Source organism: Ictidomys tridecemlineatus, chromosome 4 (genome assembly GCF_052094955.1).
Source record: "Ictidomys tridecemlineatus isolate mIctTri1 chromosome 4, mIctTri1.hap1, whole genome shotgun sequence".
NCBI lineage: Eukaryota > Metazoa > Chordata > Mammalia > Rodentia > Sciuridae > Ictidomys > Ictidomys tridecemlineatus.
In genome coordinates, this window is record NC_135480.1 from 30,827,304 (window position 1) to 30,848,842 (window position 21,539).

The 21,539-nt window shown below is 43.9% G+C and overlaps 1 protein-coding gene and 1 long non-coding RNA gene across 2 annotated transcripts; both read left to right on the top strand.

The window, feature by feature from the left end:
- The first annotated feature begins 123 nt into the window (after positions 1-123).
- On the top strand, positions 124-20,411 carry Cd59 (CD59 molecule (CD59 blood group)). The gene is made up of 5 exons (XM_078046258.1): positions 124-278; positions 826-902; positions 9,105-9,189; positions 13,054-13,155; positions 19,284-20,411. The coding sequence occupies exons 2-5, from the start codon at positions 849-851 to the stop codon at positions 19,508-19,510; spliced, it is 468 nt and encodes a 155-aa protein (XP_077902384.1). The 5' UTR covers positions 124-278; positions 826-848; the 3' UTR covers positions 19,511-20,411.
- LOC144377060 (uncharacterized) lies at positions 9,196-12,729 on the top strand. Its single transcript, XR_013437632.1, has 2 exons — positions 9,196-11,679; positions 12,135-12,729. It is a non-coding gene; the product is annotated as an uncharacterized LOC144377060 (long non-coding RNA).
- Positions 20,412-21,539: the final 1,128 nt, after the last annotated feature.

Consider the following 21,539-nt stretch of genomic DNA (forward strand, 5'->3'; position numbering starts at 1 on the left):
AGCTTTTTTTTTTTAGTGGGGGGCGGGGATCCGAAGTCTTTGGGAGTATCTTGTGTTTATTTTCGGTAACAAAACCCAAGAGGCAGCTCAGAACTTGGGTCCCCCGGGGTCTGAAACGTTAGTCGAGTCCCGGGGGCAGCGCTCACTCGTCCCGGGAAGGAGGCGGTCACCGAGCCCGGCCCGGAGCGGGTGGAGGCGGGGCCCGGCCTGGCCCGCCCAGCAGCGCCGCGCAGTACCAAGGCCGCGCTGGCTGCAGCCTCCCCGCCCCGGCGACTCCGGTAAGCCCCGGCCTGGCCCGCTGTCCTCCGTCCCCGGTGCGCAGCCCCCGGTGCGCAGCCCCCGCGGGTGTGCCCGCTGTCCTGCGCCCCGGCTTTCAGCTGGGCAGTGCGTCAGAAGGGCGCGTGGTGAGGGGGTGGCCCCTGTTTACCAACCAGAAAGGCCAGGGTGGGACACCAAGAAAGAGCAGGGTGTGGCTCCGAAAAGGACCGGGTGGGGCGGGGTGGGCGGAGCTGCGGGACCTAGATCCGAAACTCCCTTTGGGATCCTGAGCACCCGTCCTGACCTTTACCTCCAGAGAAGCTCTGGCCGTGTAGAGAGGAGGATTCCCGAATCAGCCTCCGCGCGAGCAATGCCCTTTTCTTCCCTTGGAGGTTGAATTTTGGAACTGCACAGGAGAGACCTTTGTTTTCCCAGATCTGCTCAGCTGCACCCCCCTTTAGAGCCAGAAGGTCGAATTTTTGACAAAACGTTAGGGAGTGCCGTTCACGGAGAACAGGTGCTCCCTAGGAAATTGCCGAAAGCTATTTAACCTCATTTTCTCATCAGTAAAACCGTGGACCTCGCTTCATATGGTGGTGGCAAGGACTAAGTGGGATCGCAGAAAAGGCCCAGCCTGGCACCTGGTAATTGTGGCAATTTTTTTTTCAGGTTTCCCTGCGATCTCTCAGCAGTTTTTCAGATTCCCCACTGGAGGGAATTTACTGCCTCGAAGAAAGCACACAAATCTCTGTCAGGGAGGTGGCAACATTTGCCCCAATATGGCCATGTATAGTTCGTGGGTAATTTATAATGGGGAGGCAAGGAGGAGGAGTTCCTCAGTGCAAACCCAACTTTCCTGAAATTTGTGGCATGTACTTTGATAGTGAAGAGTAGAAACTTTGCTCTAAGGAAAACATTTCCTTCTGCTGAGAGGTTTGGAAGATAAAAGATGGATTTTTAGGGTGGGAGGACCTGGATGAGAGACCAGAGATTTGAGTTCCTGGAACAAATTATAGGGGTACCCTTGTATGGGAAACTGCAGATTTGTGTGCTTTCAGGTCTGGGGTGGCTCTTTCTGGCCCTTTGCGTGGCTGGGAGGGGCTTTTCCATTATGATGGTGCTTTTTTCCCCCCCTCTTCCTGTTGATGTCATTAGTGTTTTGAACTGAGTAACTGATCTTGGGGTGCCTCAGCATGTTTGGCAATAGCATGTCCAAGGTTTTAAGGACACAGATGTTTTAGGTCCTTGACACTACTAACCCCAGGTTCTGTTAAGCCCCTTGTGAGTTACCAGACTCTGATGAGTGGAGGTAAGATGAATCCAATGTGGCTTTGCAACTTTCCTATCACCCTAGGATAGGTAATTTCATACCCACACTACCCACCCCCCTCTAGGAGGGGGCCTCTCTTAATTTCCTATAAAATGAGGACATCAGGAGTTTTAGAATCTGTCTAATCTTGAAGATCATCAGGCCCAGGCTCCCAGGAGAGTAACTGTACTTGTGGGTGACAGTGAATCCTACAGAAATTTCAAATGTTAAAATTTGAGGGGAGAAGAGGATTCTTTCCTTTATATCCTTCAACTGAATGTATTTCAGAAGCTGAACTCGGTAGTCTCCCACCACAGAGTTATGATTCTGAGCTCAGATCTCTGTTTAAATAGTGTTCCACCGATTTTCAGAAATGAGGTTGCTATGTTAGTTTTCTTTTTCTTGTTTGTTTTGTTTTATTTTGAGATGGGTTCCTGCTGCACAGCCTAGGCGGTTCTGGAATTCAAGCCACCCTCCCACCCCTACCTCCCAAGTAGCTGAGACTATGGGAGTAGCTGGGACTACAGGGGTATCCTGTGACGTCTGATTTATATTGGTATTTCCTGGCTTCAGAAACAAAATTACAAGTTTAGCAGCTTAAAAAAATACAGACTTATTAACCTTGCTGTTCTGTCGTCTATCTAGAGTCTGACACAGGTGGCACTGGGGGCCAAAGTGGGGCAGCAGCCTGTGCTCCTTTCTGAATCATAATGATGTGGTTGGGAGACTTCTGAATTCAGCTTCTGAAGTACATGCTTGCACACTCAGGTTACTGGCAAATACAATCCTTGTGAGAGGGGGACAGGTCTGGTTTCCTTTCTGGGTGTGTGTTAAGGATCAGTCAGTTTCCAGAGGTCACCTGTATGCCTCGGCGTGGAAGCTTTCCTGTCTTAAGTTAACAAGAGGGAGTTGAGTTCATCTCTCCTCCCTCTTTTTCTGTTGTCACATTTTCTGACAGAATCTGCTGTATCCTCTCTGACTTTGAATGATCCTATGATTATATTGGGCCCCCTGGGTAACCTAGAATAATCTCTATAATCTTAATCTCATCTAACAGCCACTTGCCATGGAAAGCTGCCTCTAGTCACAGATTAGAAATGCAGACATCTTTGGGAGCAAGAGGTAGTATTCTGAATACCACAATTGTGTCAACTGGCTCTTTTTCAGCCTCAGTTTCTTATAACTGGAGCAGAGATTACATTTACTTTATAGCATTGTTGTGAAGATTAACTCCGTACCTATGGCAAGAGTCCTCAGCATAGCAATTGACCTATAATATTTGCTCACTACATAGAAGTTAACACAGAAACAAGGACTTGCCTAATAGCTTGCATTTGGTAACATATTGCATTCAATGGTGTGATCACATGCGGCGTGAAGAGAAGAAACTCTTCATTATTTAAGCAGAATCAGCAGCTTCTTTTACAGCCCTGCTGGGACACCCTATATAAAGTAGTCTCGCCCTTGCACCAGGTCACTGTAGCCTAGTGGTTTCTAGTGTGAATTCTGGCTCAGCACCTTGGAACCGGCTAGAAATGCATCTTCCTGGGCGCTACACTAGACCTACTGATCCCAGGTATAGGGTGGGGTGGGGTCTGTCAATCTGTGATTTGGATGTTCAGTGAAATTGACAACTAGTATTGTAACCCCCACCCCTTTATTTTCTTCCTTTTGTCCCTCATTGATGCCCACCCCTACTAGAGTGTAAGGCTCTGACCTTGATCAACAGCAATAGCCAGTGCCCAGCACGCACCTGCACACACACAGTGGGCTCACGAATTACTATTGAAGGGATGACCAGGAGGCAGAGGTCAAGACTGAATCTACTCCCTAGTACTAAATATACCAACCTGTGGATGCCTTCATTCCATCACTGAATCATTATTTATTTATTCATTCATTCATTCATTTATTTTGGGGATACCAGGAATTGAATCAGGGGTACTCCACCTGAGCCACATCCCCAGCCCTATTTATATTTATTTAGAGACAGGGTCTCACTGAGTTGCTTAGCACCTCGATCTTGCTGAGGCTGGCTTTGATCTCACAATCCTTCTGCCTCAGCCCCCCTCCCCCACGCACTGGGATTACAGGTGTTCACCACCACACCTAGCACTAAATTGTTATTTAAAGCATTAAGTGCTTTCTGCTCAAGCATCTCTGGGTTGCTTATGTATATACAAATTAGGTAAACACATACAGTTTTAATGATATGTTCAGATATCATATTTTGTGTTATTTGTGCTATTTGTGGCACTGGATGGTCAGTGCCACATTTTTGTTTTCCTATATAAAACAATGGGCTTTGGGGCTGGGGATGTGGCTTAAGCGGTAGCTCGCTCGCCTGGCATGCGTGCGGCCCGGGTTCGATCCTCAGCACCACATACAAATAAAGATGTGTCCGCCGAAAACTAAAAAATAAATATTAAAAAAATTCTCTCTCTCTCTCTCTCAAAAAAAAAATTAATTAAATAAAATAAAACAATGGGCTGTAGGCTCACACTATATTTTCTACCTAAATACCCCAAACATTTGCTACTCAAAACATTTACAGTAAGGGATGCCCATATTTGTAAATCATCTTGCCACTGTTTAGTTTCCCCTTGCATTTCAGGTTGGTGGAAATAAATAATTGTCAAGTAGTTTTTATTATAGAATGAGAGTCTTCAGTCCTTGGGCAATCTGGTTTTTGCCTCTTACTGTCTTCTGTAGGAATCTTTATTGCAGCATCTCTGATCTGCAACCTCTGCTGCCTGAGTCTTTCCAACTGATAGGAAGCTTTTTACATTCCATCAAGAGAATTGCCTTCCAGATGTGCTGACCATTAGTCCAGGGCCCACCCTGGCATGTAGCAGGGCAGATAGGACAAACGGCTGATGTTCAAGAAATCCAAAATGCTTCCCTTGTTGATCCTAATTTTTGTCTTTGGAAATTACATGGAGCCAGATGCCGTGGCACACTCCCAGCAAATTGGGAGGCTGAGGCAGGAGGGTCGTGAGTTCAAAGCCAGCCTCAACAAAAGCAGGGTGCTAAGAACGCAATGAGACCCTGTCTCTAAAAAGATATAAAACTAAATAAAATACAAACTAGGGCTGGGGATATGGCTCCGTATTTGAGTGCCCCTGAGTTCAATCCTCTCACCTCCTCACCCCCCATAAAAAAGAATCTTCCTCAGCAGTTTGGAGTCAGTAACTCTCTCTGGTACACTTTCTCAAATAGAACACAGTCCTGGTTCCTTCCACCATTTCTCCTGGCTTTTGTCTGTTTTGCTATTCTGTAAAACTGGAAGAAATTCAGAAATGTAGCATCTTGACTGAAATATTATTTCCAGGTCAAGTCTGAGCCAGGACAGAGTGAACTCCAAGGTTGGGTGTACATTCGTCTATTTGCACATTCGTCTGTGTGTCTCTGAAACTGACACAGGGCATTATAATCTGGGTTGAGTTTTTTAAACCTTCACATCTTATGTTTGTATTCTATCTTCACATAAAATCATTATTGACCACTTTACAAATTAGGAACTGAGGGAAAGGATTTGACTGTTTCAAGGTTGTGTAATTGGAAGCAAAGCAATATTATAATATAGGTGTCACTTTTAGGAAAGACTAGAAAATCACCCAGGTCCTCATTTTTTACAAATATGGTCTGTTATATTTCACATCTAGAAAACACACACATACACACACACAAAAAAAAAAAACTTGGTTTTTAATCTTAGACAGTTTTGAGAGCCTGTATATATTATTTCATACCTAATCAGGCAGAGTAGTAGAAAAATGAAGCTAAGAAACCAACAATGAAATGATGCATAAGTACATTAAAGTAATTCTCTTGTTTTGAGAGATTTTGTATAAAAAATATTTGGTTGTTAGAAAAAAGAAAAGTTAAGCAGGAACAAACTGCTCCTAACTGTACCACTCTATTAAACATCTTCTAAAATATTCAGAAGAATTGATACATTATTCCAAACATTTTTTTTTATGCAGGGGTATGTGTGTGTATATGTGTGTGTGTGTGTGTGTGTGTGTGTGTGTGTGTGTGTAAATAGATAGATATAAATATGTTTAAAAGAAAAAGTAATAAATTATAGCTATTTTTAAACTGGATCAAACCTTGTGAGCACCTTCCATTCCAGGAATTCTTCATGCCTCTGTGAATTCAACCCCATAGGTTGGACTTTTGCTCTTTTAAACAATGTTTGTTTAACTTTGTTATTTGCTTATTCCTGTGATGAAAAGCCTATTTCCATTGCCCGTTAAGGAATTTACTTTAGAGTCAAGTACCCAGAAAAATGTGTCCTTAGACATAAGGCTGGCTTAAAGTGTGATCTGCAACCCCAAAATGGTATTTTTCAATAGACGTCCCATCTTATTCTGAGGACCCCAGTCAGAATACCTTTGGGCTGTTTTTGAGAAAAAGACGTGTCACTGTCTTATTTGGGGATTGTCAGTAGTGCATTCTTTGGAAGGACTAAGCCTTTTTGGGAATAATATCAATATTATTAGAATAGTTATGTCAGTATTGTTAGAATAGTCCGTAGGAACGGACACACTGTTATTACTGAGTCTTGATGTTTTTTAGAAAAGGGAGAAGTTGACACCTCTGGGTGGATATTAATAGCACTTCTGGTTTAACCACCATGTTATCTACACTTAACTTCTGGGCGCCTTTTTTTTTTTTTTTTTTTTTTTAAATAATGGAGGGTATTTTAGATTAGGGAGGAGGTTCAAACCATCAAATTGAGTTTTTGTTTTCTTTTAAATTCTGAAATGGATTTACCAAAAGATAGTTGCTATGGCACTATTAAAAGGGCATCTGGACTGGGGTTGTGGCTCAGTGGTAGAGCGCTCGCCCAGCATGTGGGAGGCATACCACATAAAAGTGAAAAAAAAAATAAAGATATTGTGACCAACTACAACCAAAAAATATTTTTTTTTAAAAAAAGGGAGACATCTGCAACGTGTGTATTTTCCTGATACTTTTGATGATAAAACTAATACTTGGTTTCTTATAGACTCTTCAGGGGGATGGGTGACAAAAGGTAAAGGATCATAAAGAAAAAGTCACAAATAATCCTGTTTAATGGTACCTGCTGTCAACATCTTGGGATGTTTATAAAATCGCTTCAACCAATCAGCTGTTCCCTTTTCTGTCTCCCCACCAGCACACATGCCATTTGGCCATGCTGCTCTGGGAAACCCCTGTTAGTAGTGCTGAATAAAGACCCAGCCTTTTGATCTGAATAGCACAGTCCTGGCATCGACACCACCCTGGCCACTTCCTTCTCCTGCCATCTTTGCCTTCCTGCAGCCTCGGCATGGAAGCAGCTCCAGTGACAACGAGCTAGTTATTGCAGAGTCCAAGCTAAGGCTTCACACTCCCCTTGCAACCCAGAAACCTGAAGGCTGCCTTAGGTTTGGGGCTTCCATCTGGAGAGCCATCTGGAGAGTTTATCTTGCTTCTTCGACCAGTGCTGCCCTCTGTCTACCCGCCACTTCACCCTCCAGGACGCCCTCCCTTCTGATTTCTTCTTCCTGATAATCTCATGACTTCTCAGTAATGCCAGTAGTGTCTGCTGCTTTTGGAGTGCCTTCTCTGGCCAGGTGTCGTGCTGTGAAGCATGTATGACTGTCCCCGTGGAGGTCCCAAGTAACATACAGCAAATAAGTGGCAGAGCCAGAACTGTTCAAGGCATTGTTCAAAAGCCTCCAGAGTAGTCTCAGAAGCCACACCCTTGACAAGTTCACAGTCTGGTTCCTGGCTCTCTTCTCAGGCCAGTGGTTTCTAAAGCACTTTATCACCACTTTGTCATAGAAAGGTTCTGGGTAAGGGATCCAGTGTGTGATAACAGTGCTACTTATGTCAAAGACCTAGAGCTAGCAGGTCCAGCGACCTGACACCTTGCTGGTGCCTAACCAAGTAAGGAGGCTCCTTCCCTCCTGCTCTGATGGGAATCCTGACCTAGCACCTATTCTGAACTTTTAGAAAGTGCCTGAAGTGCTTTTGCTCTTTGGGGACCTTGGATCCATACCCCTATCTCTTGGGTGCCTTGACTAACCTGAGTCTATAAATCTTTCTACCCAGAAACTCCAGAGCATGGGGAACCAAGCAGGAAGCTGGCAGGGTGCCAAGGGAGCTGGAGGAAGTTCCAGTTGAAAGGAAAGGCCTGGCCCTGGTTGTCCTTGACACCCTCACTCTTTTTTGTTTTTTTAAAGATAGAGAAGAGAGAATTTTTTAATATTTATTTTTCAGTTTTTGGTGGACACAACATCTTTATTTTATTTTTGTGTGCTGCTGAGGATCGAACCCAGCACCCTGCGCATGCCATGCGAGCACGCTACCGCTTGAGCCACATCCCCAGCCCAACACCCTCCCTCTTGAGCAAGACTCAGCGTTTTCTTTTGTGGCCATCACCAGACCCTGCCCTGTCCAGCTTCTCAGTCCTCCACTGGCCTTCATCTACCACTTCCTGCATAGCACTGCCCTTCAAAGATGTGAGAGATTATGGTCCAAAAGCTTTAGGGACCGCTGCCTTCCTGACCCAGAGGAGGGCAGGTGACTCTCCCCACCAAGGCCCCATCTGTCTGCCAGACCTATCGGGCTTAGGGGAGTAGAATGTACAGCATCTTCACTTACAGCATCTGTCACCTCCTTACTTCAGGATAGGCCCAGGGATCAAGGGGTGGTGTTGGGAGAGTTCCTAAATCTGCTACCAAAAAGCTTTGCACTTAGGCCAGTCTAAAAAGCTTTTGTGCCTTGTTTTCCTTATTGACTGAAAAGAGGGCTCAAAGCACTCAGCCTTCCCTTCTCAGATGATGCTTCCTGCTTTATTAGTCACTTATGTAATGAGGACTAGTCACTGAGGTTGCCCAGACCCTCTCTTCGCATCCCCAGGGGGAACAAGGACGTGTCCCCATGGCATCTGTTAGGGTGGGGAGCCACAGCTTCCGTGCATGCTAAGCCTTTGCCACCTGTTCGGCTGCTGAACACATGCTGCTGCCTCGTGGGGAATTCTTGGTCCTCTTTACTTAGTGGCCTGGTCTGGCCCTCCAGCTCAGCCAGCAGGTTGGGGTGGTGCCAGCAGAGCAGTTGTCATATTCATTCGTTTTCTGGTATTTTCACTGGACAGAGCAACCTTCTGGATAAGAGAGTAGTATTCCCACTGCGTGGTAAGGAACACTGAGGCTTGTAGGGACTGGGTTTATTCGAGGGTACATGCTAGCTGAGGTTAGAGCTGGGGTGGGGTCCAGCTATTCCTGACTGAGCCCAGTGAGCTTGGATTCCCCCATAGCTGCCCCTTTGCCCAAGTCGGGCAGCCTTTTTCCAGTGAACTGAGGTCTTGGGGAGGGAGAAGAGGCCCAGTACTGCCCAAGAGGACCCCTGGGTTCATGGCATCCCAGCCTGGAAGTTTCCTGGTATTGGTCTGTTAGCACCTTCCCAGGTTTTCTGAGGCCCCTTTGACCTTGTGCTCTTGGTTTTGAGATAACCAGCAGCCACTCGTTGTTCCATAACAACTCTTCTTGTCCCTTTCTTACAGTCCCTGTGGACCATCACCATGAGAAGCAGAGGAGGACTCACCCTCCTCGGAGTCCTGTTCATTCCGGTTGTCCTCTGCCACTCAGGTGAGTGGTAGAGAGTCTCTGGACACAGATACACACCATCCTGCCTGCCTTGGTCCTGAATTTTCCTCCTCTTAGGCCTCTGGGAGACGAAACTGACATGACTGGCCTCAGTTTCCACCCCCGTCCCTCTTCCAGGCCTGGCTTTGGTTTTTCTGCCTCCAGGGTTACAGGTCTAAGGTTTTATGACACCTCTTTCCTAAGCTGTGACCTTGCTGTCAGTGGGACACCTTCCTGAGTTACAGGGCTGCCTTTTTCTGGGCAGGGGAACTGAACAGCTTAGGTTTCACCGAAGCCTATGGTTTCTCACCACAAGCTACCTGAGGATTGCAGTGGAAGCCTGCCTTATAGTGCTGGGCAAGTCCCTTCAGGTCCCTCCCATTGTCCCCAGAGCCTTTTGAACTCAGTCCTCCACTCTGTGGCTTCTCCTTAACAACAGTGATGATAATCATAGTGAGAGCAGCAGCTAAAGCTTAGAGCGCTTCCGTGCTCATCAGTCTGCCAGTCATGGTCCTTGTATTTACGTGTTTAACCCTCATGTCAACCCAATGGAGTGAGTACTGTGTTATCCCTGTTGGACAAATGATAAGATTGAGACTCAAAGAGAAGAAATAACTTGTTGGAGGACACCCAGAAGTGTTTCACCAGATGTGAACCCTGGGTGCCTGTCTTCACACCTATTCCAGGCCCCCCTCCTGGGACGCCTGTTCTCCTGGGCTGCCCCTTTCTGAACCGCCCTTCCCCTGGTTCCTGGAGGAAGTTGGCCTGAGTCTTCTGTAATAGAACAATGGTGCCACTTGGTTTTGTTTCATCATAAGGATCAAACGTTCTTCCTGCCTGTGTCCTGTTTGTACAGCATCCTGGCCACTACTGATGCCTTTCCTCCTGGGGTTGGGGTGGAAGGGAGAAAAAGAAGTAGCAACACAATGAATAATTTAAAAAAAAAAAAAAAGGTCTCTGCAGTGTTGGGTGTATTCGTAGCTACCACATATTGACGGCTTACTGTACACTAGGATCCAGGACAAAGCCTGCCTCATCTGATCTCCCCAGCCCTCCATGAGGGGCTGTGCTCTTGTGCGAATTGGACAGTGGAGGAGACTGCAGCAGGAGAAGTAATTTGCCCCAGGACACACCTGACTGCTCTCTCCCTTTCCAGAGAAAAAAGAGAAGTCAGGATTCCCCTCCTCACCCACCTTCCTCATCACCTCCCGTACGGAGGTTATAATGTGGTCCCCCTGTGTCACAGCACGGTGTTCCTTCCTCAGTTCTTCTACCCAGTGTATTGCCTGTAATTACGATAGTAATTGGAATGTGAAGTTCACCCACACACACGGGAGAGAGAGAGGAGAAAGAAGAAGAGGAGAAAGAGGGATAAAAAGGGAGACGGACAGAGAGAAGGGAGGGGAGAGAGAGAGTTCCCTTGCTGTTGCCCCAGACACTGTGAAACCTTGGGGGAACTTTTGTGACACAGGCCATTATGTCATAGGCAGAAACATCCCCCTCAGGCAGAAAATGTCATTTGATCCTTACAATGAAGCAAATCCAGTAGCACAAAGGTGCCTATTGTTACAGAGGTTGAGACATGGGACAACTTCCTTTAGGAATTAGGGGAAAATGTCCCAGGACTGAGTGGCCCTGAGGGTCAAATCCCTTCTGCCTTTGGTTAGAAGTCAGAATATCAGACCATCCACTAATTACTTGTCTTTGATCCTGTGTCCCCTTTCCTTCTTGTCCCACTCGGGACAATTAGAAGAACATCTTGGTTAAACCGTACTTGGGTATTAGAACTGGTGGCCTGAGTCTGCGTCCTAGCAGCTGTGTGACTTTGGGTGGGCTAGTTGACATCTTAGTCATAGATTTCTCTTGCAATATGGAGTTGAAGTCCCTTGACACCTTCATCTTATAACAATTCTATGAAGGGCCTAATGCATAAGTGCACAGACATTTGGACATTAGATGAATATATTACATATGAAAATTTCTGCCCTGCAGAAATTCCAAATATGGGCCCCAACCCCCTCTAACTAAAGGTTTGTCAAGAAGCCAAATAAGCTCTGGTTCCAGCCAGGATAAGATTGATGCCTATGGGTGATCTTTTAAAATGGCCCTCAGACAGTCAGATGAATACCACACCTTCCCTCTTCCAGCTCTTTGGGTCTTCCATTCTTTTGTTTGTTTGTTTGTTTGTTTTGTTTTTTGTTTTTTTTGGTTCTAGGGATTAAACTCAGGGGCACTCAACTGAGCCACATCCCCAGCCCTATTTTTGTGTCTTACTAGAGACAGGGTCTCATTGAGTTGTTTAGTGCCTCTCTGTTGCTGAGGCTGACTTTGAACTCAGAATTCTCCTACCTCAGGCTCCAGAGGAAGATGGGCGTGTATCACCGTGCCCGGTTCTATTCTTTCTTCTCATGTGTACATACACATCGGGCACAAGGAAGAGACTATGAGAAATGGTGTTCTCGTGCCTTCTGTTACACTTCTCCACTCACCCAGGTATGGCCAGTGCTGCCCCTGGGGCAGAGCAGTCTGATGGAGCCCTGCCCACAGGGTTGGGGGCCTGCTCTAGCTCTGCTGCTTTGTAGCAGAGTGTCCTTGTCCTTAGTTGGGTCACTTCCCCTCTCCAATCATCTGTAAACTGAGAGGGAGAGTTTTTTTGCCCTGATTTTTCAAGGGGTTTATCTGGAACCTTCCCAAACCACAGGATCTCCTGTGGGTGGGATTTCACACCTGTAAAAGCAGATTTGACCATTGAAGATGCTGTGAAGAGCTTGACTCTTCACTGTCTCAGGCAGCGAGGACCCACTTTCTTCTGGAAAAATCTCCTCATTCCCTGGTGATGACGTTAGAACTAGAAGTCAGCTCTCGGCTCCAGAACCCACCCCCGGGTTAATCCTAACCTTCTTCTGTGAGATTTTACACGTTTCATCTTTGAAAATGTCTTTTTACAGGTAGCCACCACTAAATACTGAGGTCCTAGCAGAAGCCGCGTAGTGGCAGGAAGGTCATTCTCTCTGGTCCTAGAGAAGGGCGTATCCACATGACTCAGGAAGATTTCCTTTTGACTCTGGATTCCTCAGCTTCTCCCCATTACAAATGTTGACTGTAACTCCTCCTCTTCTTCTTCTTTTTTTTTTTTTGGGGGGGGGTCACTTTTATGATAAAAATAGAGAAGGAAAAATAACCCAGGAAAACCCAAGGTTTAGCTGGCAAAGATGAGTCCTAAGAACCTGAGGTGGAGCAATATTGTTTTTTGAATTAGGCAGTGGGGCAGTGGCCTGTCATGTAAGCTGACCTCCATTTCCAGTGTGTCTGTTGTGACCTGCTGCCCCATGCACAAGGGTTTAGTGTGCAGCTGCTATATGGCCCATGACCATGTGTACTACTGGCCCTGGGTTAGTACCTTAGTAGGGAACAGGTCAGTGATCATACCCTATCCCAGAGGTTGTCCCACTTTCTATAAAGGGCCAGGCAGTAAATATTTAAGGCTTTGCAGGTCAAGAGACAAAATCAAGTATATTATGTGGGCTCTTATATAAGTAACAAGAGAGGAAACAAAAAAATATTGATGTACAAAATTCACAATGTAATAATTGACTGCAAATATATACTGTATGTTTGCTAATGAGAGGAATAGAATATTTTTAGGGAGGATCATGAACAACCATTTGTTTCCTCCAAAGTAGGTTGTTGATCATGAAATCCTCATCTGGGTGGTTACCTTGTGGTTCATGATGGAGGCCGATTGTCAGGGAGGAAAAGTGCTGAGCTCACTCTGTACTTGTGGTGGTAGAAACCTCTGCCTTACTTTTATTGGGTGAAGTCAGTATCGGTGTAACAGGTCCTGACAGGTTTTCTTTCTGATTGTAGAGAGTGCCCTGCAGTGCTACAGCTGTGTTGATCCTGTTTCCTTCTGCAACGAAACCACCCGCTGTCATTTAGACTTGGATGCCTGTGCCATTGTTCAGGCTGGTAAGAGCTTCCCATTCCCTGTCTCCAAAGTGCAATGAACCCATGGGAGCCTGACCAACATGTGCCTCTCTTCTTGTTATTCAGCTCCTATTCAACACGTAAAGTTCTCAATGATTGTCACCAGCTATAGATAAGACTTTTTTAAGCATTTGCCATATATTTTTTTATTGAATACTTCTCATCTACCTCTCAGGATGATCTTTTATCCTCATTTAATCAATGAGGAGACTGAGGCTCAGATTAAGTAATGGACTAAGGTCAAGTAACCAAGTCAGGATTTGAACATGGAAATTCATCTGATTCCTAAATTTGTGCTTTTAAACCGTGATACTGTGCTGCCTCCAAAATATTTGAAAACCTCTGAGTGGCCAAAATCCCAAACACTGACAACATCAGATAATGGCAAGGATGGGGGAGAAACAGCAGCTCTCATTCATTGCTAGTGTGAATGCAGAATGGTCCAACCATGGACTATAGCTTGGCAGTGTCTTATAAAAGCACCATTTTGATTCAGCAATCTCATTCTTTATTCAAATGGATTGAAAACTTATACCCGCATAAAAATATGCCTGTGGAGATTTACAACAGCTTAACTGATAATAGCCAAAACTTGGAAGCAGCCAAGAGGTCTTATAGTAGATGAATAGATAAATTGTGGTACTTTCAGACATTAGAATTTTATTCAGCATTAAAAAGAGATGTGTTATCAAGTCATGGAAAGACACAGAGGAATCTTAAATGTATTACTAAGTGAAGGAAGCCAACCTGAAAAGTCTACATTCTGTCTGATTCTAGTGACATGATATTCTGGAAAAGATGAAACTGTGGAAACAATAAGAAGGTCAGTGGCTGCCAGGGGTTATAGCAAAAGGAGGGATGAATAGGGGAAGTACAGAGGATTTTCAGAGCAATGAACTACTCTGTATGATAATGGATACATGTCATTATTATTTGTCAAAACTCACAGAATTATGCAATTGTTAGGATATTGTTTGTCCCCCACCAAAAAGATCCATGTATTGGAGGCTGAGCCTTCAGTATGACAATGTTGGGAAGTGGGACCTTTAAGGGGTGGGGCCTAATACAGAATCCCTTGGGCAGTTGGGTAGGAGCCTTCAAAAGGAATGAAAGTAGCTCTTATGTAGTTCTTATGAGAGAGTTATTATAAATTAGCTGAGCCTGGCCCCACCCAGCTCTCTGTCCTCCTTTTTCGAGATATGAACCTTTCTCCCACACATGCCCCTACCATGATGTGATGCCACCCTCCTTTAGGCCCTCATCAGAAGCCCAACCAATGAGGAGGCCCCGTCTTCACTTTGAACCTCTTGAGTTGTAAGCTGCGTAAACTCCTTTATAAAGTTAGCCGATGTCAGGCATCTCATTAAAGTAGGGAAACAGACCAATACAATACACAACACCAGGAATAAATTCCTAATATAAATTGTGGGCTTTGGGCCACAATGATGAGTCCATGTATGTTCATCACTCATGACAAGTGCTGTCACACCAGTTGGGTTGTCGCTAGTGGGGAGGTTGTGTTTGGGTCACAGTTTTCTCTCTATTTTCTGCCCAGTTTTGCTGTGAACTTAAAAGTGATCAAAGGAATGCAATTTATATTTTCTTTAAAGGTCATGTAAATCTCAAACATTTTTATTCTTTTCATAAACATAAGTCCCAAAACTTGAGCCAGACATGTAATAACCAGAAGTTTTGTGAAATATGGTCATCCCTCCATATCTGTGAGTTTCTCCTCTGGGGAGTCAACCAACCACAGATCAGGACTATTTGAAAACAATCTTGTCTATACTAACTATGTACATACTTTTTTCCTTGTCATTATTCCCTAAACAATACAGTATAATGCTATTCTCATAGCATTTACATCATATTAGGCATTATAAGTGATCTAGAGATACAGGAGGGTGTGCACGGGTTACGTGCAGATACAACCCCATTTTATGTATGGGACTTGCACATTCTCAGATTTGGGGGTCCTCAAGGGGTCCTGGGACCTCATTTTCCCCCACAGCTGTAGAATGGGAATGTTTACCTTCAGGGTTACTGGAGCAGTTAGACGAGAGAATGAATATGATAGTATTGGGCAAAGTCTAGAAGAGAGTCAGGCATTGGATGCTAACTCAGCCACCACTCAGTGGCCTCCTGACAGTAGTAACCCTGTTAAATGTACTTAGAGTCTTAGAGGATGATGACAGTGCCCTGAATAAGGGCCACACCTAGAGGTGCTTAAGACAGAAACTATTGCTTTCAGTAAGTTTGAATCAAGTCTTTAAGATGGGGAGGTCGTGCAAGCAGAGAGAGCTTCTAATGCTGTGAGACTGATAGAATCCACTTAACTTTGGGCAGTTCTGATGTGGTTTATCATTCGAATGTGATAATTCGAGTGCTTGGCACGCCGCAGGATGCATAGTAAGTGATTAATTGGTAGCAATTATTAAGAAATTGCTCTCTGTTCTCCTCAAGCTATTAGGCTTCTCTAATTAAAATCATGGCAACTTTAATGCTTTTGAAGCTCCGATACTTAATTACTATTACATAAAGCAGTATCTTGTCCTATTGAACATTAGCCTCTCCTGTAATATTGGAAGCATCTACTTTAATAGGTATGACTCAAGCAAATAGAGCCATTTTGGGAATGATGGCTAGCTTCTGCTTCTGGACTAAGAGATCATTAAAATCCAATCCCAGTACCCATCCTCCCTGAGGAAGAGGGCAGGACAGTTTATATATACCTGCAGTTATGAACTTAGAGATGTTTTGTTAAACCCCAAGCTATGAATGAAAATAGATGAAATAGTTACACATCTTAAATAAGGAAATGGGCACTAGCACAGAAGATAAGAAAATGATTCTGGGGCAAAGAGGATACCTTATTATATGTACAAATCCCTAGTATCTGGCACACAATCTGACACATGGATACTTTTTATTGGGAGAGGAGAATATACCATAACACCTCTTTGTCAACTAATACATTTTTTTCATTCAACATGCTTTTTATGAATATTTTAAAAACACTATAAAATCCTCATCATTTATATTTCTGCCTTTAGTTTCCTACATGCCCATGGACATTTTTCTAAAAATATCATGGTGTATGCTTGTGGAAATTTTTCCTATACTACTGAGTAGTATAATGATTTTAAGTGAAGTTTAAAATATTTTAAAAATAAGTCATTCATATGATAATTTTAAAAAATCTTGTTCCATGTAGAAATGTAAATGAAGACTACTCTTCCATGAAAGTAACATGGAATCATTCCAAATAAAAAATATTGCATTTACCCCATGCATAAATAATTCATTTATGCAAATGGATATTCTACATATTCTTCCACGTCTATCTTCTTCTTCTTTTTTGAGATATTCATATGCCACAAACTGTGCATTTTAAAATGTACAATTCAGTAGCTTCTAGCATATTTACAAGGTTGTGCATCTATCACCACTGTTTAATGCTAGGATACTTTCGTCACCCCTAAAAGAAACCCCTTACCTATTAGCAGTCACTTTCCATTCCTCCCTCCCACATCCCTGCCAGCTACTCATTTACTTTTTGACTTTGTACATTTGCCTGTTTGGGGCACTTATGTAAATGGAACCATAGAGTATTGTCCTTTGTCACTGGCTTCTTTCACTAAGCCTTACATTTTCAAGGTTCACCCATGTAAAAGCAGCTTTCAGTATGTTACTTCCTGTTATGGCCAAATATATATTTATAACATTTATGCATAAGCTCTTGTGTGAGCATAGCTTTCCATTCTCCTGGTTATTTAGACTCAGGAGTAGAATTGCTTGATCATATGATAACTCAATGTCGAGGAAGAGCCAAACTTTCCCAAGGTCTCTGTACCATGTTACATTCCCTCCCGCCATGTCTGAGAGTTCTGGATTCTCCATTTACTAGCCAACACTTGTTGTTTTCTTGATTGTCTCGATCGTATCCTCCTGGCAGGTATAAAGTGATATCTCATTGTGATATTTCTTTTTTCTTTTATTTTAATATTTATTTTTTAGTTATAGGTGGACACAATATCTTTTATTTTATATTCATGTGGTGCTGAGGCTCGAACCCGGTACCTCATGCATGTTAGGCGAGCATTCTACCTCTGAGCCACAACTCCAGCCCCTGATTTTGGTTTTCGTAATGACTCATGATGTTGGACATCGTTTCATGTGCTTATTGCCTATATTTGTATGTCTTCTTTGGAGAAATGTCTATTTGTTGCCTATGTTTCCATTGGCATGTTGGTTTTTTATTCTAGAGTTATAAAGCATTTGAAGAAATTATGAAAGAATTTTATACCATGGTATTCCATGCAGATAAGGAATGACACAGGCCTGTAAGTTTGGTATGGAAACAGCCTGAGTTAAAAACAAAACACACACGAAAAAACTACTTTCCTCCTCCCCCAGCTCTGTGCTTCTGCTAAAAGCTAGATGTTTTATATATTCTGGCTGCTAAATTCTTATCACTTAATTTACAAACATTTCCTCTCTTCCTGCATGTTGTCTTTATTTTTTCAATAATGCCCTTTGAAGCACAAAGTTTTTAAACTTTAACGTAGTCCAGTGTATCTATTTTTCTGAATTCTTTTTTTTTGAAAGTCGAAATGTGTTTTATTTTTAGACAACCTAATGACATGTTTTTTTTCACTTTCAGTATCAAGGAAGGGCTGACATCAGCCCCATTTGGCTTAATTCCTGATGTTGTGTAGCTCATAAGCAGCAGCCAATTTGGTCAAAGTCAAGTTTGTTAACATTCTCCATTTCTAAAGCATCCATAAAGAAAATCATGCATGGGGTCACCCACTCCTCACTGTAGCCTGAGGGAGCAAACCTTCCATCTAGATTCAAGTTTTTACCAATAAAGATGGGGTAGTTTTGAAATAAGCAGGGATGTGCTGGATTTATTCTGCACCTCCTGTCATAAAAGGTTTTACTCTGGCTGGGCCAGGTGGTATACACCTGTAATCCCAGAGGCTCCGGAGACTGAAGCAGGAGGATCAAAAGTTCAAAGCCAGCCTCAGCAAAAGTGAGACACTAAGCAACTCAGTGAGACTCTGTCTCTAAATAAAATACAAAATAGGGCTGGGGGTGTGGCTCGGTGGTTGAGTGAGTACTTGCCCTCCTCCTTCAAAAAAAAAAAAAAAGGTTTTACTCTTTCTGATCTGTTCTTCAAATTTACCTTTGATGGATTTCATGTGATCTCTGATGTACTTCTCATGGGCCTCTTCTGTGAGGCTGGTTTCCAGCAAGTGATGGTTCATGATACATCAACCCCAGAGATAGCAGTGCATAGGTACCTTCACCTTTCGAGCCTTCAGTAGAAGCCTTTCAGCCAAAAAGAGACTCACCAGTGCCAGCCTCTGTCCCTCTTGCTGTCTCATCCTCCACCCTCAAGCACAGCCTGCACAGCCTGTCTGCAGTCCCCTAGACAGGGTAAATGTCTGAGGCACCTCGTCACTACCTGGTGTGGTGACTGAAGGGAGATGTTGGTGATACCAGCTTTTATCTTCGGGAGGAGGGAAGTTGGTCTTTTGTGTTTTGTTTTAAACTCAGGCACTTGTTGTGCCCCAACAGGCCTGTGTTATTCCTTATCTGCATGGAGCACCTCTGTATGAAATCCTTTCATAATTTCTTCAAACACTCCTTAATTAGCAGACTCTTTGCTTTTCAGCTTCTTCTTGCTATATGGATAGTACTTCAGTGACCATTCCTGAGCTTCTATTGTTTACCTTTTGTACATCATAACCTTTTTACTTCATAGGGTAAACTCTAAAAGTGAAATTGCTGAATCAAAAGGGATTTTGTTTAAAATCCTGGTAGATAATACCAAATTTCTCTCCTAAATATATAAATGCCTAAATGGGTAAATACGCTCTCCTCCCCCCTCTTCCCCACCCCTTCCATCCCACTCATCTCCACTGGCTCTGACAAGATGGGTCTTATGGAAGAGTTCTCAGTCCCTCTGACGCCCCAGCTGTGAGGACCCTTTTTGACTAGATCTAATTCCATAGAGTGAGTTCCCAGCAGTAGAATGGAGGGTTCAAGGGCAAATTCAGAACTCTACACAGTTGATTTCTTACCCCGTATGTGTCTCCCCACAGGGCCACGAATATATCACCAGTGCTGGAAGTATAAGGATTGCACTTTTGAAGAGTTTTCTAAAAGATTAGGAGAGCCTGAGCTAACATATAGATGCTGCCGGAAGAAGCTGTGTAACCGCGACTTCGAAAAACCAGAAAAAGATAAAGGGGGGACGGTCACCTTATCAGGGAAAACCATACTGGTGGTGCCGCTGGTTCTGGTCACATCCTGGAACTGTTTTCTCTGATTCAACACCAGGAAGGATTCTGCAGGCTGTCCCCTTCTCTATCTTTCCCATTTCCTGGCAGCTGCCCTCCAAAGCCTTTATTCTTTTTCAACTGGATCCTGCTGGGAAGGAATAAAATTGTCCGTCCTGGAACAGTTTGGATAAAAGAAAGGAACTCCAACAGACTTGTGCTCAGGGAAGGTGCACTTGACAGAGGTTTGAGTGAAGCATGTGCAACTCTGTAGGTCACATGCTCCTGCCTCTGCTCTTGAGAGAACCAGCTGTGTGGGGATAGTTTATGTGGGTTCTTAGCAACCCTTAGGCATTTCCCTCTGGTTCCTTGGAAAATAGCATGAGCAGTACTTTCAGAGGACAGGGGGATTCTTTTGAAGACTCCTCGTCACAGGAAATGCTTCTGTAAGCCTCACAGCTCCTGTGTTGCCAAGTAGGCACGCTGGATATTCCAGATGTTGCCAAGTAGGCATGCTGAATATTCTAGAAGCAATGAGATTTTTTTTCTTTTTCTTTCTTTTTTTTTTTTTTTTATTTGTTAAGGATCAAACCAGGGGCCTCTCGCATGTTAGGCAAGTGCTCTACCAGTGAGCTACCTCCCCGCTGCAATGAGGTTCTTATTGCAGAAAGAGCAAGATCATGGCTCTGTTCTCAGCTAGAAGACATATGGCAGGGACTGGGTAAGATTCCTAGATGGCAGGGTGTACAAACACAGGCTTTGTCTTTAGAGAGAATTGAGGAATTTGAGGTTTTCCATGTGTATAAATTTTGTGTGGGCATTGTTGTCTTTCACTAGAAAGATTTAATTGCCTTAATGAGTATTTAAGCTCTATTCCCTCCTTTTTCACCCTGTTTGGAAAAGTGGGATATCTTGACTTTGCCCTAAGAATAAACGTTCTATTCCACACCACATGGTTGGGAGTACTAAGTATGCCTATTTTAACTGTTACTGTTAGGAAGACGTGTGTGTGTGTGTGTGTGTGTGTGTGTGTGTGTGTGTGTGTGTGTGGCGCGCGCGCGCGCATGCACATGTGCATATATGTGTGTGCTCATGCATGTATGGAATGCATGCAATGGGAATAGCCTTTGGGGCTGCCATGTGTTAGAGTCTGTAAACAAGTCTGGATGGCGCCTGGCAAAATGCCAGAGGGAGTGGTTTGTGAAGTAACGCCAGCGAGCCATTAAATGTGGAGATTCCTTATTGGTTGACTGATGTATCTAGTTTATGTTAATTAGATAAGCTGTGTGGAATGTATAAATATCCCTCCAGTCCTACAATAAACGGCTCCCACTCCTGCTGTATCAATGTATACAAGTTCTTCGTCACCCACCCCCCCCCCCACCCCCGGCTATTTTGCTGCAGCCGGACTGCAGCAGCCATGTGTGATTTCCCAATGCCATCACTAATAGCAACAGATCTGGAAGCATATTTTACCCGCCTGTCTGCATTCAGTGTGCTGATTCCTAGTTAACTCAGCACAGTTGATATAAAATACATTCATGTGGGCTATTATCACGTTAAGGCGAGATTGCAATAAATCACCAAGTTGATCTTAAAGCAGGAGACAAACTTTATTCACCAATTGGCGATCCGGATCCACCAGTTGGCAGGCCAAGGGGTAGGCTGCAGGTCTACACCCTTCGACCCCCTTCCGGGTTTTAATATGGTTTTATAGTCCAAAACCATATTAAAGCATAAGTGGCTGTTGCTATGATTTAAAACCATAAACAAATGTCATGAGGTCTAAAGTCATAAGCAGAGAAGAGAGTGGGTCAAAACATCCCTAGTTGAGTACAAGTTAAAGACAGTCAATTTCTGACAGGGTACATTGTCCAAGAAAAATGGGAGCCAAAGAGAGAACACTTTTACATTATATAAGGATTGCCACTTTGTGTTGCCAAATGTGCTATGCTAAGCAACTGTTGATGGGTACAGAGGTGGGGCTTTCCCTGGGAGAAGCATTTCTTACATGATGTGGAGTTTCAGGGAAAAATGGAGTCGCTTTGGTCATTGCCCATATAGCCTGACCACATAACA

What these genes read in the sequence shown, in the direction of transcription:
- Cd59 (XM_078046258.1), top strand. Translation starts at nt 849, where the DNA reads ATGGTGGTGGCAAGGACTAAGTGGGATCGCAGAAAAGGCCCAGCCTGG. An exon ending in AAGGCCCAGCCTGGCACCTG is followed by an intron (nt 903 to 9,104) that starts GTAATTGTGGCA and finishes CCTTTCTTACAG; the next exon opens with TCCCTGTGGACCATCACCAT. An exon ending in GGTTGTCCTCTGCCACTCAG is followed by an intron (nt 9,190 to 13,053) that starts GTGAGTGGTAGA and finishes TTCTGATTGTAG; the next exon opens with AGAGTGCCCTGCAGTGCTAC.